Source organism: Suricata suricatta, chromosome 8 (genome assembly GCF_006229205.1).
Source record: "Suricata suricatta isolate VVHF042 chromosome 8, meerkat_22Aug2017_6uvM2_HiC, whole genome shotgun sequence".
Classification (NCBI taxonomy): domain Eukaryota; kingdom Metazoa; phylum Chordata; class Mammalia; order Carnivora; family Herpestidae; genus Suricata; species Suricata suricatta.
The window spans coordinates 36,369,958-36,387,751 of record NC_043707.1 but is presented as its reverse complement, the minus strand read 5'-3'; the positions used below and the strand labels follow the sequence as shown (position 1 = coordinate 36,387,751).

The 17,794-nt window shown below is 53.4% G+C and overlaps 1 protein-coding gene across 19 annotated transcripts in view; it reads right to left on the bottom strand.

Annotated features, from left to right (window-relative positions):
- The window catches only part of IQCE (IQ motif containing E), a 43,895-nt gene that overhangs the window by 10,776 nt on the left and 15,325 nt on the right, over positions 1-17,794 (bottom strand). For 13 of the 19 annotated variants that reach the window (XM_029946822.1, XM_029946825.1, XM_029946818.1 and 10 more), the window contains 11 exons: positions 17,304-17,417; positions 17,128-17,178; positions 14,118-14,188; positions 13,123-13,195; positions 12,828-12,877; positions 11,284-11,447; positions 9,998-10,062; positions 8,729-8,928; positions 7,069-7,173; positions 5,581-5,671; positions 1,056-1,220 (listed from right to left, as the gene is read on the bottom strand). In XM_029946822.1, coding sequence (XP_029802682.1) covers positions 1,056-1,220; positions 5,581-5,671; positions 7,069-7,173; positions 8,729-8,928; positions 9,998-10,062; positions 11,284-11,447; positions 12,828-12,877; positions 13,123-13,195; positions 14,118-14,188; positions 17,128-17,178; positions 17,304-17,417 — 1,149 coding nt within the window. The remainder of the gene's footprint in view (positions 1-1,055; positions 1,221-5,580; positions 5,672-7,068; positions 7,174-8,728; positions 8,929-9,997; positions 10,063-11,283; positions 11,448-12,827; positions 12,878-13,122; positions 13,196-14,117; positions 14,189-17,127; positions 17,179-17,303; positions 17,418-17,794) is intronic. The other 6 variants (XM_029946824.1, XM_029946826.1, XM_029946820.1 and 3 more) reach the window with 3 other exon arrangements.

The window sequence follows — 17,794 nt, the reverse complement described above, 5'->3', positions numbered from 1 at the left end:
AATTCTCGAAAGGCTTCCAACTCTTCTAACTGTCCTAGGACTTTCCATGATGAGGGCTTAGAAGAAACAGCAATTTAAAAAGCCCTCCTGGCAGCCTTCTGGAATTTGGGCAAGGAGGCGCCTAGACGGGGTTTGTTGGTCCCGCGGGGAGAGGTCGCCCTGCTGTGTTCTACAAAACCAGGGAGCTGTCTCGGGGCATGCGGCTCATGCAAGCAGACAACCCCTCTCCCAGGAGCTTAGGAAAGAGCCCCCTTCCTCTGAACGACACAGTGCAGGGGCTCCCTGGGCCCCTCACCCCACTGGTCCCAGGCGGGAAGGCACTCGGCAGGTCCACAGCTCCTGCCTCCCTTCGTCTGGGACACACAGGCTCCGTACACGTGCAGTCCTATGAGGAGCAGCTTCAGGCAGGTCTTTGAGTGACCCGGAAAGGGGCTCCTCTGGGGGTTTTAATTCCAGTTCATCCTTCCGTCCATCCTTCCTTTCTTCCATTTATTTATTTTTGAGACAGAGTACAAGCAAGGGAGGGCCAGAGAGAGAGGGAGACACAGAATCTGAAGCAGCTCCAGGCAGAGCTGCCAGCACAGAATCCAACGCGAAGCTCGAACCCACAGACTGTGAGATAGTGACCTGAGCCGAAGTTGGACGCTTAACCAGTTGAGCCACTCAGGCACTCCATAATTCCAGTTGTTTCTGAGATGGACCCACCTCACCATGGGTCTCGTGCTCGGGATGGACCCGCCTCACCATGGCCCTGTGCTCAGGATGGACCTGCCTCGCCATGGTCCCCGGGCTCTGGATGGACCTGCCTCACTGTGGACCCCGTGCTCAGCTCTGTGCTCAGAGGGACGGGGCAGTGATTCCAGAATGTGGCCACTGTGTGCACCGGATCAGTTTCTTGCCCGCGGGACCCTCCTCCTCCACTGTGGGGCTGGGCTCTGGTGTCTCACTCACCCCCCATAACATTCTTCTCTCCCACACTTTCCCACATGCCAGCTGCCCACATGTCACAGGGGCTCCGTGAACGCTGACCATGGCAGGGCCTCCTGGGCTCTCACCTGGTTTCTGTATGTCCTCCACCGGCTCTGCAGGACCCTGGCGGCCGTGTCTCTTCGGCCCTCGGAGCAGGTGGACGGGGGCCAGGAGGAGCCCTTTTCACTCATACCCGGCTTCGAGTCCTGCTGACAGGACCTGCCGGTGGGAAGGGAAGGTTCTTCCGGGGTCTGCGGGGAATTCAAGGTGCAGAGGGTGATTCAGCTGGGCAGGGAAGATGGGGATCAGGTAAGGCAGCAGGATGCTACTTGGTTACAACACAGGCAAAGCTCATCAGACTAGACTTTCAATTTAGAAGAAAAACCGGTACCCATGTGTCAAGTCTTAGGACAAAAGACGCCTGCAGAGACAACATGAAACTAACAAGCAGATTTCAGCCCCATCTTCATCTACCCCCCTAAACCGGGAGGCAGTGCTCCCCTGGGAGGGGGCAGCCCCTTCAACCTAGGCCATGCTTGCTGAGCGCTCCTGCCAGGTTCAGTGGCTTTTTGGCCGCCCGGCTTTTGGTCTTTTAGCAAGGACCTCTGTGGTGAAAGGAAACTGGCTGCTAGCTTGGTTTTCGAGGTGAAAGAATTGCTACTTTGATCGTTAAAATAAACCTGATATCTTCCACACCAAAGGGTCCAAATTCATCATCTGCAATGACTCCTCTCAATAAAAACAACATTCTGGACTATTCTTCTCACCCACAGAGACACGTGTAGCTGGAGAACATGCCCTCACAGAGACTGAAGCTTGAAAACGGTGGAACTGCCCTGGGTTCAAGGTGCCCAGGCCGCCGCTCAAATATCAGTGCCCTGGAGCGGGTCAGCCACTGCCACCAGTGCCTCTCGGCCAGCCCAGGTCCTCCCACTGCCTGACCTCAGGGGGGCCTGTTTCCTGCTCCAGTCCTAATGCACCCCCACATCTCTGCTCCTCCAGGGTCAGGGAAGACCTGTCATCATGGGGCCTGTCCCAACCTGAGCAAAAAAGTCACATCAGTCACCTAAGGATAAAGGAACATTTACTCAAAAACTCTTGGCAAACAGCTGAAAGAATTCTAAATTTTCATATATGTATAAAAGGCCACTGTTAAAAACGGATACCCACACCCCCATTTATGTATTTATTTTATTTTTCTAAGTAGGCAGGATGCTCAGTGCAGAGTCCAATGTGGGGCTTGAATTCCCGATCCTGAGATAAGCCCTGAGCAGAGATCCAGTCAGAGGCCTAACCGACTGAGCTCTGCAGGCGCCTCTCACCCCACCTAAACCTACAACTAATCGTTGATGCCCAGATCCTGAGAGCCGAGTCCTGTAGGAAACAACCCAAAGCCTGTATGATATACATGCCTGTTGTAAAAAATTCAGACGATCCTAAAAGAAAATAAAAAGGCACTCATGATTCCCCCGCCATACTTCGGTAATCTGTTCAGACATCATTCCAGGTATTAGAAGTTTTTTTCCTAATAAAAAGGGATGAATGCTATGACTTTTTCTGGAGAAGAAGGATTTGTTCCCATCAAACAATAGGTCATAGGCAGCTTTCCGAGTCAGCAAACCGAGCCCCCTTTCATCCTGGGTGGTGGCTGTGCGATGCTGTGCTGACTGCAGTCCACGGTGCATGGGCACTGCTCACTCGAGTCTGCAGTCCACGGTGTGTGGGCACTGCTCACTCGAGTCTGCAGTCCACGGTGCGTGGGCACCGCTCACACGGGTCTGCAGTCCACGGTGTGTCTGCACCGCTTCCTTGAGGATACAGGATCCGTTTCTGCCGTTCGTAGGGACACAAAACCTCCACGTTGCATAAGATGTCCAAGTAAGAAGTGTAATTCTGACTCCAAGCAAATCTCCCAGAGCCCTGTTGGGAGGAGTGATGAAGGATCTAATCCCATGAGGAAAAGAACTATCATCACGGGTCCCTGCTGACACACAGATGCTCTGCTCGCACTGAGTTAGGAGGCTCGAAATCCCAAATTCCTGGAATCAACAGGAAAAACAGCACGCTTGGCGGTGGAGGTGGCCCTGCGGTCTGAGCACAGGGTCATCCGGCGATAGCACGAGGCTTGAGGGACCGGGAGCCACAGCCAGGGCCACCCTCCCGACCAGACATGCTCAAGTGTGCCTGAATGCGCTGAAGCGACTTTTCTCCATCTCCGCCATGTTGGTGAGGCAAAGGGAGGACGTGTGTTTCTTCCTATGGGTGCTTCTGTGGAAATCCTGAGCAGGCCTCTCAGCAGAGGGAGGGTCTCCAAGAACCAGATGGATTAAAATAGGAAGAAAAATCTACACTGACTTCTGCTGGTGCTTCCCAGGGGTCAGGATCACCCGGAGCAGCCGTGTCACAGTCGGTGAGCCCTGCCGTTTCAGGGCTCTATGAGCACCCCCTTGGAAAGATGCTGTCGTAGTGCCCCTGACAGTGACGTGGTGCCTGAGGACAGATGAGCCTGCACGCCCGGGCTGCCAGCTGCCCTGGCTAACTTCTGCCAAGGGCAGCTGGCATGGTGTGCAGGTAAGCAGGGGGTCTCCCGGGAGGCTCGCTGCCTGGACCCGTCCCAGGGAATCTGCAGGACTCAGGCTGTTCTCCAAAGCACCGGGAAAACCTGCACAGAAACGCATGCACAAAAAGCATGCTTTGTTGAACAAGACTAGTGTCTGGAAGGGACCAGGATGGGTTCACATTGTCTGATCTGCACCCTTGACCTGCAGGATGTGCCAGGACCAAGGCCACTGTGCATACTTCAGGGGCTCAAGCAAGCGTGCCCCATGAAACTGCCTTTCCTCGCCTCATGGGTAGAGCTGTGGCTTGTTCCGATTTGTAACCAGAGTTGCGCTCAGCCTCCCCAGATGCCAACTTCCAGGTCTTTCTTTTTCTGAAGCGCACACAGTGTCACGTAGAAGACCTGCAGGGGGGCCCCGCCAGAGAGGCCGGCCTCAGAAGATGGAAGCTGTACCACTAGACTGAAAGGGACGGCTGGGTGGCTCAGTCGGTTGAGCGACCGGCTTTGGCTCAGGTCATGATCTCATGGTTCGTGGGTTCGATCCCCACGTTGGGCTCTGTACTGACAGCTCAGATCCTGGAGCCTGCTTTTGATTCTGTCTCCCTCTCTCTGTCTGCCCCTCCCCTGTTCATGCTGTGTTTCTCTCTGTCTCAATAATAAATAAATGTTAAAAAAAAAAATTAAAGAAAAGAAGAAGAGCATGGAAGCCGGTCCAGGCTTGAAACCAGAGCACTTTCATTGTCACTGTTGGAGATCTCGCACCCCTAGAGCCGTGTCACCCTCCGTTCTCCTGGTGGCCAGTGACCATCTCTGTCAGGCCACTTGCTACAAAACAGTAATTCCCCTTCAAAGCGACAGCACTTCTGGGCTAGCGGGTATGTCAAGGAAAGCCGGCTATCCGGGGGGACTCCCCAGGTCACCACGTCTTTGGCAGAAAGAGGCTCACAGAAAAAGGGCCACGGAGAGGCTGCCTCATGTGCTCTACCATCTTGGACACACGCTCCTTTTGGACGCTTCCCAGGCTGCCCTGGTTTTATCTACCACACGTTTCCTCTTGGAGCCAAGTGCAGCCACGGGGTTTTAGCACTTCTGCTATTTGTGTTAACGGATCTGCCTGCCATCTGGAAAAGCCCATCAGTTGGAAAAATGGATGAGCGAGGACACTGAGCCCCCAGCAACCCAAGTGCAGGCAGCACTGGGCCAGATGGTGTCATGGGAGCCCCTCACAGCCACAGAGACCCCTGAGTGCGGCCGCCTCCACAAGCAGCGGGGACAGGAGAGCGCTATGCCTGCACTTACTCTGCTCTCCAGTCCGCCATGCGCCACACATGCCATCAACACCTGGACATGTGTGACATTGGTGGCAGGCACGGGGGCGCCAGAGGAGGCCACCTCCAGGCCAGGCCTGCTCTGTCCTACTCGGAAGCTCACACTGAACATTCAGGATTAGTGTCGGGATGTCCTCACCGAGTGTCACTCCTTCCCTGTGGGGTCTCCTCACTCTCCTTCTCATTCACTGATGGTCACCCCCTTGCTGAACAGTTACACTTCCTGCACAGGTGAAATCTGGGGAAGATCTTCACTCGGCAGGTGAGCTGTCTAAGAGTCAAAGCAAATTCAAAAAGTCACTTAACTAGGGGCGCCTGGGTAGCTCAGTCAGATAAGTGTCCAGCTTCGGCTCAGGTCACGATCTCGTGGTTTGTGGGTTCGAGCCCCATGTCGGGCTCTGTGCTGACAGCTCAGAGCCTGGAGCCTGTCTTCAGATTCTGTGTCTCCCTCTCTCTCTCTCTGACCCTTCCTTGCTCATGCTGTCTCTCTCCCAAAAATAAATAAAACATTAAAAAAAAAGTCACTTAACTAACAGTCTATTCATTCAGAACTCCAGATTCAACACACAATTTACGGAAATCAGTGGGGATGATAAAAGGGAACTGGATTCCCAGCCTTGGAGTCGGGAAAATCCTGGGGGCAGAAGCAGCAGAACCTTCATGCATCCACCGAGAGCCTCCTCACTGGACGGGAACCTGAAAACACAGCTGGACCATACATACCTCAAGAGTCATTTCCATGGGGTCGTCTTTTTCTTGTCTCTTAATTTCTTCCAGTTCTCGAAACTTCCTGATAAGTGTTTGAATTTCCTCTCTAAAGTGGAAGGGAGGGGAAAAGACGCCATCTTACTGGTCATTGTGCTGTGACACGTGTCTGTGTGTGACACGCTGCCTGTGGAGCTAGCAAGGCCACCTGTCCTGGAGCGACGCAGGGCCTCTGTGCCTTGGGCCGGTCCGGGGTCCCCACCACAGGACTGCGCTCTGTGGTCTGTGTCCTCATCTAGATCAGGGGCCCCAAGAGGGCAGGGATGGAGGATGCCCAGGGCCAGCACCACCTGAAAACCGTGTAAGAACTGAAAAAGTTCTGAGGGCACGAGGGACAAATGGGTAGGAAATATTTGGGTTTTTTAAAATTTCTTAATTTTAGATGAGTGTGTGTGTGGGGGGGTGAAATCCCAGGAAGGCTCCAAGCTGTCAGTACAGAGCCTGACACGGGGCTGGAACTCACGACTGTGAGATCATGACTTGAGCCGAAGTCGGGATGCTTAACTGACTGTGCCCCCTATTTGGGGTTTTTGACAGTGTGACTGGAAGAAAATACAACGTGTGCCTTTGCTACAGGTTTCCAAGGCCAAGTACGAACAACTCTTCCCCGTGTACCTGCCCTTTCTGGTCTCCTTCAATGCTGCCTTCCGATATAACCTAGCCAGTTCTCCTGGAAGTAAACATTTTTATCATTCCAGCAGTCTGTCTTACTTATTCTGAATGCTAAATATTTCTGCTCAAGGCTCTCTTGTACTTTTCAGGGGGCATATTTTTATTGAGGTGAAATTCATATAATGTAAAATTCCCCATCGTGAAGTCTGCGATGAAGCGGGTTTTAGCACACAGTGTGGCGCAGCTGCCACCAACTCCAGAGCACCTCCATCACCCCCAAGGAACCTGCGCCCATCAGCAGCCCCTCCCCCAGCCCCCTCTCCCTGAATTTGCCTATCCCTGTATTTTGGAATCCGTCATACTGGGGCCTTCCTGTCTGTTTCCTCCGCGTGGCACAAGGTCCGTCCCAGCTGCCCCATGTGTCAGAACCTACTCCTTTTTATTCTTTTGTACAAACATACTTGTTTCTTATCTATTTCTCAGAGATGCGCTTTGGGGCTGTTTCACTTCCTGGCGACTATGAATAGTGACAGTGACGGGGCAGGAGGCTGAGCACTGGACTGCGTGCGTCCTGACCGGGGTGACCCCCCACGGTGGCTGCAGCCAAGGTGAAAGGTGCGTGTCATGCCAGAGAGGCAAACACTGGCCTGATTGTGAAGAGCCCTTTCCTAGAACTGGGGCTTTTACTCCGAAGGAAAGAGTGAGCCACCGAAGGATGTCAGGGCACAAAGTGACAGAATCAGGCTGTAAGAAAACCACTCCGGAAGCCATACCGAGGAAAGACGGAAACGCCTGGAGTCCTGTGGCCTGAGCCCCTGCCTCTCGTGCACTCACCTCAAAGCCTCCTCCCTTCCTCTTCTCTCCTCCTCGCCGTCCTTCACGTTCTCCAGCTCCTTCTGCAAGTCAGCGTTTGCCTGCAGCAGCTTTCTTACTTCCAAACTAAACACACACAACCAGAGACATTTCAGTGTCACGGTAACTGCGCTTATCCCCCAGCAGGAAGGGACGCAGCCCGACCTCCATCCCTGTGATGGTGGACAGACGGCGGGGGAACTCGCTTACAGCCACATGGAGCCAGGAGCAGACCCGGTGGTGGTTCATCCAGATATTCACTGGGCACCTGGATACCGAGGTGAGCACCACGACACAAGCTGTGGGCCCCGCTTGCACGGGCCTCACTGTCTCATGTCCTAACAGTCACACAACCAGGTACACAACCCACATCTGAGATGAGGCTGAGGGCCCTGCTGCCTGAGCTGGGGCACTCAGGACAATGGAGGGTTACCCCGTCACCTCCAACTAAACTGTTGCCCGATGGGCTCTCCTGGGTCCCACAGGTGGCATGTGGCTCCAAGTTAAGGCCTCTGACCTCAGCTCCACTGGTCACTGTCCTGTGATCTAATTTCCAAGGTTCACTTAATCTCCATAGGAGTCAGAGCAGATGCGGTGACTCTTTAGCAGAGCATCTGTCACATAGGAAGGGGCTCGGTAAGTGGAAGCTATTATCGGGTCATGTGATGGCTGAAGATAAAATCACAGATGTTCTTTATCTTTCAAAGTGACTAGCTCAATTTTTAAAACCGCTCCCGAAACACGAATTTTTACAAAGAACCTACCAATTAGCATAGATGCGCTTGGATTGGAGGAATAAGAACAAGGAGAGTGTGAAGGATTTTCTCTGCTGTAAACAGAGCCAGCAGAGAACTTAGTAGGCAAGGAGTCAGCTAGGGAGTCCTTCTCAGACCTAAATGTGCACACGAATTGCCAGGGGGCCTCATTAGACACAGAGTCAGATTCAGGAGACCTGGGTCTGATAAGGTTCTCTATCTCTAACCAGCTCCCAGGTGGGCAGAGCCGAGTTCTGCATCTTTAATCAGCTCCCAGGTGGGCGGGGCAGAGCCCTGCATCTCTAACCAGCTCCCAGGGGACCCTGAAGCTGCTGGGTGCCCAAGCTGTACTCTGAGAGGTCACCCCCATCTCAGAAGACACATGGGTGTGGCTTACTCATGACACAACTCTGACTAGAGGACCTAGGCTGCAACTCAAGACACTAGAGAATAAACAGTGAATAAGCAAAATCCTTTCAAACTCTCAGGGTCACACTGAACACTTGACAGCGTGTTAGTTGGTATTGAGACTGGACCTCTTAAACACATCACTGACTCTAAACCTTAAGGAAAATCTAACTGATGGCCTATCTACTTCACTAATCAATGAAAGTAAATTATTCTCTAATTAGGACTTTGGAAATGGTTCTGGAATTCAGAATCAAGAGATATAAATGATCCCTCCCCTCCTTTCAATAACATAATATTGGCAATTACTATCTTCTTTTTACCACGGAAGTGGCTTTTATTTCACACACAAAAACAGAGAACTAGGCCAGCAATTACTACGAGGCGCTTAGCACCTGCTGGGAGGGCACCAGAACTGCTGGACTCTGGCCACGACCCCCTTCTGGGGTGCACGGTGCCAGCCGGGCCGCACAACCTACTCTTTCGCCTGCAGCTGCACCTGCAGGGCATTCCGCTCGCCTCTCAGGCTCTGCACCGTCTCCCGGAGATGCTCGCTCTCCTGCTGCTGGTCACACCGCGGTGGCCGGGGCACGGCAGAGCTGGACGCTGACTGCACCAGGCCACTTGACTTGTCCGCTTCGGAAGTCTGTGATTTGGGGCCTTCCATCAAATTTATTTTCTGGGGGCAACACAGGCATTTGTTAGATGTTCTTTCTCATTTTACTTGGCAGTTATGAAAACCAAAGAGGAGACCGTGACTGACGGAAACTGGCCTCAGGCATGGAGCATGGGCTCTGTGTGTGACCCTATAAGCCAGGATGGCACCCTGTCACCAGAGCCCTCTGTCAGCAGAGCCCAGCCTGGCACAGCAGGTGCAAGGCGCCGTCGATGAGATGGAACAGAGGGCACATGGGAGGTGACTTTGTAAGCTGCTTTTCTTTGTGCTCGTTGACTGTAGTATCTTTAGGATTTCTGGAATTTTTAGTCTCTGTGCTTTTAATCTTATGTGATAGCCCAGTTTTGCCAGCTAAGAGATGCTGCCTGAGTGCCTTTGGCTCCCGGTAATGATGGGCCTCTCCACTGAGAAAGCACCCCCCACTGCGCTCCCGGGGCACCTCTGGGTGACCTTCTTTCCCAACACACTTTATTCTCAAAATACCCACAGCACATAACACTCAGGTTCTCTGCTGTATAAATCTGTCATTATTTGATGTTTCCCTCTGGGTGTCCTCCACTCGGCCAGATCAGGGTACTGCTCTCACCGTGTTACCAGGCCAGCAGGCAGATGCAGACCCTTCTGACCCACTGCAAAAAATAGACTGAGTACTGACAAGAGGAGTGAAATCAAATCTGCATGGCAGATATGAGCAAGTATTAGCCTCCCCCACTTTCTGGTGGATAAACAGAATTTTCTGATGACTCAAACATTCAGGCTGGCGAGTGACACATACACATTGGGCTGGGTTTCTGAAAGGCCCTAGGATTTGCATCCATCCCTGTTCACACACGGAGTCCAAAACCACAGGCCATGTGACCAACACAATCCTCGGGTCTCATCCAGGCCTGCACGGAGTCTGCTCTTTCTGTTGGCACCGCGTGCAGTGCGGGGACAGCCACTTCACACGTGCTCATTGAGAGCCTTCGGTGAGCAAAGGGCTCATGTGTGTCCCCACTTTATAAGGACTCGGCTTGTCCTCGCACGCATGTGGGTTCGAAAGGACAGGCCGCCGAGATGCGCCCCCACTCACTTTTTCCAGCTCTGAGGTCCGTCTGGGAAGCCGGGCCTGACTCCACTCCACGGGACCTGACGGAACTTAAAAGACGAACTTCACGTCACCATCCCAAGGGCCCGGCCAGCCCCGACCGCCCGTCGCAACACGGCCTGCGAGCCTCCTGTTAGCCAGCTGGCGCAGCGCGCAGGAAGGGCGCCTCCCCGTGAGGGAGTTTGTACCCCACACTGTGGAAATGGCCTCCGAAGCCTCGGGGGACATCCCTCCTGGTCCTGCACGCTGGTCCAAGACAGAACTTCTCAAGGTTACAGGTGAGTCCACGCCTGCCCTGGCCCCTGCCCTCTGCCCAGCACTTCCTTCCCTGGTGTTCTGAGGCACCATCCCCGCTTGCCGTCTGCACCCTGCCGCATGGCAGCAGGGGCTGGACCCCAGGCCCTGCTCTGTTCTCCTCACCCACCGTGGTGAGTGGGCCCTCCGCTTGCTGATGACCCCCCTGGGGGGCTCTCCTGCTGAGACCTCTGCCCTGAACTCACAGACAGACCCACTTCCACTTGGACACCTATTACGCACCACAGACTGGGCATGTCCCTGTCCCCAGACCTGTGCCTCTCCCGGTCACCTCCACCTCACAAGGACACCATGTCCTTCCAGCAGCTCAGATAAAAGCATTGGAAGCTGGCCCCTCCCTTCTCTGAGGCTACACTGGGTCTCCAGAAGGCATGTGGAACCTGGCACAGCTCATGCCTGGTGCCACCATGCCTGGGGCCGCCAGTAGCCCCCATGGGGACACGGCAGAAGCCTCATCTTACCGCCCTCTTTTCTACACATGGTCCATTCAGCGCTGTGCACCTCTGCCCCACTACTTCTGCCACCATCGCCACCACCATCCCACTGTCTCCCCATGCTAAGCACACTGGCTGTGGGCACGGCTGTCCCCAAAAACCCTACTCACAGCTGCATGCTACTGCCCCCGACACCTCTTTAGTTTGCTGCATGCCGCTTGCTGCCACCAGACCCACGATCAACCTGCTGGCTTCTCCCTCCCAGTACGATGTCGCCTTTTGTCTGTTACCCTCCCCAACCACCTGCAAGGGTGCTGGGCTCACAGCAGGTGCTCCTTATGTCTTGGAATAAATTTTAGGGTTGCCCAGCAGTACGCATCTGCATTTCTGGCAACTGAAATAGGGCCTTGGGGGTTGAGCAGGAGGGCCAGACTCTCCCATATCTCCCTCATCTTTCCTCAAAGAACCCAAGACGTGGCCTCTCCACCAGCGCCCCTCCACAGGTGGCTCCCAGGCCGGTACCCTTGATGGCGGAGATGGCGGGGGAGTTGCTCAGCACGCGGTCCAGGTCCTCCTTCAGGCTCTGGTTTTCTTCTGTGAGCTCCTGGATGCTCCGAGACAAGCTCAGGAGGGCGCTGCTCACTCTCTTCTGCTTTCTGAGGCTTGTTTTCTTCTCCCCTGGAGTCCTGTGAACAACAAAGCCAAGGGGTTGGTTTGGGTTTCTAAACTGGCTGAATAGCCTTAGAAGAGGGGCCGCCACATGCCACCTGTGGGTGCCTGTCTGTGGCTGAGTGGTCTCTGCAGATGTCTGCAATGGAACCGGGAACCCCGACTTTGAACTACAAGTGAGCAAACTGCTATCCCCCGAACGGAATTCTATGCTCATGAACCTGCAAACAAAATACCATAGTCGATACCAGCTGCCTACTTTAAACTGTATCCTTGAAACGTTTTGTGGGAACTTAACTTTCTCATTACATAAGTAGCTGTGTAATAGCTGATTTGCCTCTTATTCCACAAAGTCTCAAATAGAGCCGGTCCTCATTGTTCAGGTTCTGTATCTGCAAATTTGCATGCCTGCTAAAATTTCATGTGCCCCCTTCATGGTGGTCCATGGTCATTTGGGGCCAGGGGCCGGGCAGTGGGAAGCCTGAGGAGCAAGTTCCTGGCGGCGGGCTGGGGGGGGTGGGCAGGGAGGCAGGCACCGGCTCTGCTCTCATTGCTACCCTTTGTGCCCAGGCTGCACCTTCACAGCCTGCTGAGTATGTGCTTCCCTCACATCTGTGAGTTCACAATTTAAAATGGCCTTGTACAAGGCTGAGGCTGCCCCGTGTCCCCATCGGGAGAAGGCTTCGATGGGCCTCACAAGAAAGCCCGCATGTGAGGCCCATGAGTGGAAATGAGTTGTAGGCTGAGCCATGCGTGATCCTTCCACGACCCGAGGTGTGCAGGAATGTTCTCTGCATGCGCCCTGGGAGTGACGGTTTAGTACGCACCAACTCAGCATTTGCGGACCCTCTACAGAGCATGCCTGCTTCCCTCGGTGAGCAGTGACTGTCCTGTACAGAAAGGCTGCCAACCCCCGAAAGAAGAAAGGGTACGGCTGTGCCTGGCTCAGGGCAAATGCCTGATACGTGTCTGCAGCTTAGCACTGAGGCAGGGGCATGGCCAAATCTGTCCAAAGGGGCATCTTCGACACCGGGAACCCCTGATGTCCCTAATAAACTTCTTTGGGGTAAATGAACTTGTACTTGACATTAAATGCCTTTTTAATAAGGGAGCCCTGCTTGGAACAACGGCGCTTTCTAATTCTAAGCTGGAAGCTGTTAGCAGGAATTAAGGCATCGGAGCATGGGGAGGGGAGTGTGCAGTTAGTGGCCAGCACGTGGCTATGTGGACATGTGCATAGCCTTCCCAGATGGAAACACATCAACTCTAACCCTAACAGACAGACGCAGGTGTGTGCACTGCTCCAGAGAGAAGGGCAGTGCATGCAGTCCCCATGGAATGTCTGTGCTACTTTGGGGACCAAACATGAAACATGGTTCCCGAGGAAATGATCATACTTCTTTCCTGTGGTCTCGGAGCTTGCCAAGAGAGTCTGGAGACGTTGAATCTGCAAACACCAAATTAAAGTATGTTACGGTACAGAATGAGCACGAAGAAGACCTTCCTCTAAAAAAGCTGTGCTCAGATTCCTGATTTCTGCCCAGGGGCCGGAAGTAAGCCTAAGTTGCTGGGATTTACGTTCAGCTCAGACAAAATGGGAGAGGAGGGTCCCCAGGTGTGGCAGGGAGACCACCCAGGTAAGCAGCTGACTCCTCTCTCCCCAGCCCCCTGCTCCCCAAGAAGGGCACGCACCTCCTCGTAGTACGTCTCCATGGCGATCCTCATCTCCTCCAAGTTAGTGGTCTTCATATCGGTCTGCAGTTTGCTAGAAACGCAAGTTCACAGTTAACAGGGCAACGCCGGCACCCCCAGGCAGAGCGAGAGCAAGAGTGCTTCCCGGGACATCAGTGAAGGAAGGGCCTTGCCCGAGAAGAGAAGCAGGCTGGGCGGAGACCCACGGAGAGTGCCCACAGCCACGGGCCCCTTCCATGCAGAACACTCTCTACAGCTGCTCCTCACTAAGGAGGAGGCTGTCTTGGAAGAGGTGGAGTACCTGAGAGTATGGGGCAAGCATCGCCGCTCTGGGGGCGGTGGGAGGAGGGCCCTGTAAGGAAGGAGCGTACCCTCTCACCCCCCGCTCAGCATCTAACAGACTGCAGATAAAAAGGTCTAGCAAATCAAAGTGCAGAGTTCAGGATGCTGAAATACAGAAAAAAAAAATCAGCAAATAATTCAAATTTTTACAGGGGACGATTTCAGCAAGAAGCACAGGAGTGGGAGCAGAGGAACAGAAGAAACTCGGGGCAAGAGTGGAAATGAACTCAATCGCCTCTGGGCAGGACTCTGCTCTGCACCACACCACCAGGACCACCAGGGACCAGAGCCGGCCGCTGGGGTCCCAGTGCTCACATAGGGAGGTAATATGGGATCCCCACAAGACCGAGGAGACAAAGCATGCCTTAATTGCAACAGGAAGAGGAAAAGATAAAAGGGAAGTACCATACCCCGGTGACATTTGGAAGAGGTAGCAAATACCTACTTTTGTAGTTTTGGTACAAAGGATGCTGGGACAAGGGACATGGGACAGAGGGTGGCAGGTGGGGAATGGAGCTGCAGGCTGAGTAGACATTGCTACTGGACGTGAGGCAGGCGGGAACGCCAGCCTATTGCGGGCAAGGCTGAGGAGACCCTCCAGAGCCCATCCCCGTGCCCCCAGTGCCCCCAGCCACCCGCCGACACGTCCGTACTTGATCGTGTTGTCCTTCTCCTTGCACTGCTGCTCCAGCCTGAGGATCCTCTGCTTCAGCCCATTAATGACCTGCCAAGTGAACACCCGCACGTCAGGTTGACCTTCCATGTCCACAACCTCCTTTTCCATCCTGTCCCCAGGCTGGGTCCCCTGCCAGCTGGTCCTCTCCCACTTAGCCACTGGCTTCTTCGATAGTACCCTTCGCAACTCAGGGGGGCAGGGGCAGGGCAGGGCCAGAGCCTTACCCCGCCCCCCTCGTTCCATACTCAGAACAGATGGGCACATAGCCATCACTAGCTACAAAGGACAGCTGTATCCACAGTATCCCCTAGGGGGCGAGCAGAGCGGACCCCAGAGCCCAGGGCCTCCCTGTGGGCCCTGGAGGACCACACCCATCTTATTGGTCCCTTCTGTCTGTCAGCCCCTCACCCTGGGAGGCAGCACCCTTATGTTCCTGAAAGCATATCCCTTTCTTTCTTTTTGGCTAGCCAAACAACTTCTCAACTGGGTTTTAAACTTATTTTAAACTATATGTGGAATACATCTTCTTGGGGAAAAAATTAAAACACATCAAACTCTGCCCCTTGACCTGACCTTTCCCCTCTCAACTCAATATTGTTGTCAACTGAGTTTGTTTTGTCTAGACCTCATTATGTGGATGTGTCCCCACTGACATGGCATTCTGTTGTTTGCAGAAATGGCCTCCTGCCACCAGTCAGCAACTTGGGTTTTTTGTGCCACACATGGTCTATCCCTGTGGGGTCTACATACATACGTTACTCTTGCCCAGTACAGCCATACAGTGGGCACACCCATCTTCGACCGATGATGTGTAAGTTGCTATTATGATCAAGACTCCGTAGAATCAGCCCTTCTTATGCACATGTGCAGATGTTCCTTGAGGGGAGATGCTCACCGGCACGAATGCTCCCTGCGACAGTGTTCCCGGCAGGAGTGCTCAGCGGCAGAATGCTTCCTGGCATGAGTGCTCCCCAAAATAGTGCTCCCCAAAATAGTGCTCCCTGGCACAGTGTTCAATCACAGGACGCAGCAACTCCAAAGGGCAGTTTGGCAGAATTTCTACTCTCAATCAACTTTAATTTAAAAACCTGGGGGGTCTGCATGGCTAAGTCAGTGGAGCATCTGACTCTTGATATCAGCTCATGTCGTGATCCCAAGGTCGTGGGATCAAGCCCTGGGTTGGGCTCTGTGCTGAGCACAGAACCTGCTTGGGAGTCTCGCTCTCTCTCTCTGCCCTTCCTCTACTTGCACTCTCTAAAAAAAGCCCAGAAAACCCACAGCATCAGACCAGAAATGCAGAGCCCTTTCTCTAAAGTATGCTTTATTTACAAAATTCTAAACCCTCACTCGATCACATAGACATTTCTGAACATAGCTATGGGCATTTATATTCTTAAAAGATTTTTTTCTTCTGAAAATGTGTTTTCATGAGGCATTATTCAAATTTTAATGGTTTCTCCTCAGTGCTCCTCCCCCCCAAAATAGGGCAGGTATAAATATCCTTGTATGAAAGACCCTTTATATTGGAATTTTTCCCTGAGACACACCCCAAAAGAGAGCAGTCCTGGGCAAGTGGAAGGCACAATCTCACAGGCCATTCCTCGGCTCGGTCACGTCAACCTAAAACACAGTGCCTCAGCTGAGTGGCCTGGGTGTTAGCCCTGCTGATGCTGGTTTTGATCGTTTGTGTTTATTCTGCTGGTTTAAGGTGTGAGGTTTTTACTCAAGGTGGCCTAAGACAGTGTCTTTTCCCCAATACTGATCCTGGACGAAGAGGGGGACACGGGCAGAGGCCGCCTGGCTGGCGTGGTGCGTGCCAACCCACTGCAAACACAATCCAGCTGAATCTCTTAACCTGTTTCCTGATTTTAAAAATGGGGCTTCAGGGGCACCTGGGTGGCTCAGTCAGTTAAGCATCCGACTTCAGCTCAGGACATGATCCCATGGTTTGTGGTTCGAGCCCCGTATCGGGGTCTCTGCTGTCGGCACAGTGCCTGCTTTCTCTCCCTCTCTCTCTATCCCTCTTGAGCTCACATTCTGTCTCTCCCTCTCTCAAAAAGAAATAAACATTAAAAACAATTATTTTTTAAAAATGGGGAGTGAGTCCCTATCAGAAAAAAACCATTAAGATTATGTACAACTGGTCAATGTCTAGCAGTTGCTTTCAATCTAAACATGAAGTTCGTGTGGAAACACTCCGATGTGTCCTCACTCCCTGGAAGATTTCCCTCATGCTGTCCAAGGAACAGGGCCGGCGGTAACCATTTTTACAGAGCCGCTCACGTGCCTTCCTTACAAGTCTGTGTGGGTTCTGCGTGTCATACTGATTAATGTCCTCCCGCTCGCCCGTCATATTGATTCAGTTTCCCCCACAGTCCCATGGGGTTTTGTTGCAAATCTTATGTCATCAAACCCAATTATCACATCATAAATGTTATTTAATTCCTTGAGTTGAATAATCTCAAAATTGTGTCCCTTCCAGTTTTCCTTTTGCATTTCACCTTTTGCCAAAAAGAGTGCTTCCTTGACTCAGGAGGTTTATGGTGGCACATTTTTCTCTACCTGCGCAGTTTATCGCTGCAGCACTGAGCACAGAAAGGCTCTGACGCCCGTCACCTCGCTTCACCCACTGGGTTATGTGTGATGCAGCCTCGTGGCAGAGCTGCTGTGTGCTGAAGTATCAAAGGCTTTATTCTATTCCTGCTTTGTTTCTTCCTCGTCTCTAGCTCAGCTCGGTGGACCATGACCGCTGTTCTGTCCTGTGTACTTTCTGTCCCGTGCCACCTGCTCAGCCTCCCCTCATGCCCCCCAGCAGCGCCCACAGCAGCTTCCTGTGAACCCTACAGTTCTGTGGACGCTGCTTTTAGGGGCTCCCTGTCACTCCCTTTGCACGACTGCGTCAGAGGAAAGGCGTCCTCGACTCTGGGTTGTTATGAGATTCAGATTTCCACGGGAAGGTTATCGGTCCTGCTGGAGGCAGTACTCACCCAGCCAGCATCGGGCCTTTTCTCTGCCAGAGTCCGAACAAAATCCGGGCCCTGCGGTAAGCAGATGGAGAGGTGAAGACGCAGGCAGTCGGCCTCTCCCCCCTGCAGCCTGAGGAGCGGAGCCTGTGCCTTCCCTGCCAGTGGCTGGGCGCTGCCGCTGTGGGGCCACAACTTACTCGAGATGGGTCCAAGAGCTGCTCTATCTGTCGGTCCTTTCTGCTGTTTTCCTCCTCTAGGCGCCGGAGCTTTGTTCTCATGAGGTCCATGTCACTTTTCTGCATGTGCAGGGACTGAGAGAAGATAGAACCACACACATGCCCCCATGCACATACGCAAACACAACCATCCAGGTGAAACAGGAGGCGGAGAACTTGCAAGGTGGCCCAGCTCCCAGTCAAGGCACCGTGCACAGCGCTGGGGGAAGGAGGCAGCTGGTGCCCAGGGACCGGGGAGACCATCCCTCATGACTAGGAACGCCCCCTCCCTAAAGGCACCCCCACACAGAAACACTGCTGTGCAAACCCACACTTCTGGAAAGTGCTGTCTTTCACGCCCACGGGTCACCAAAACACATCCAAGGCTAATGTCCACCTAAAAGCCCTGAGCTCAGTTGGGCGCAGGGCGGGGCATGGTGGCCCCTGCCAGTTGTCACCAGTCTGCATGAACA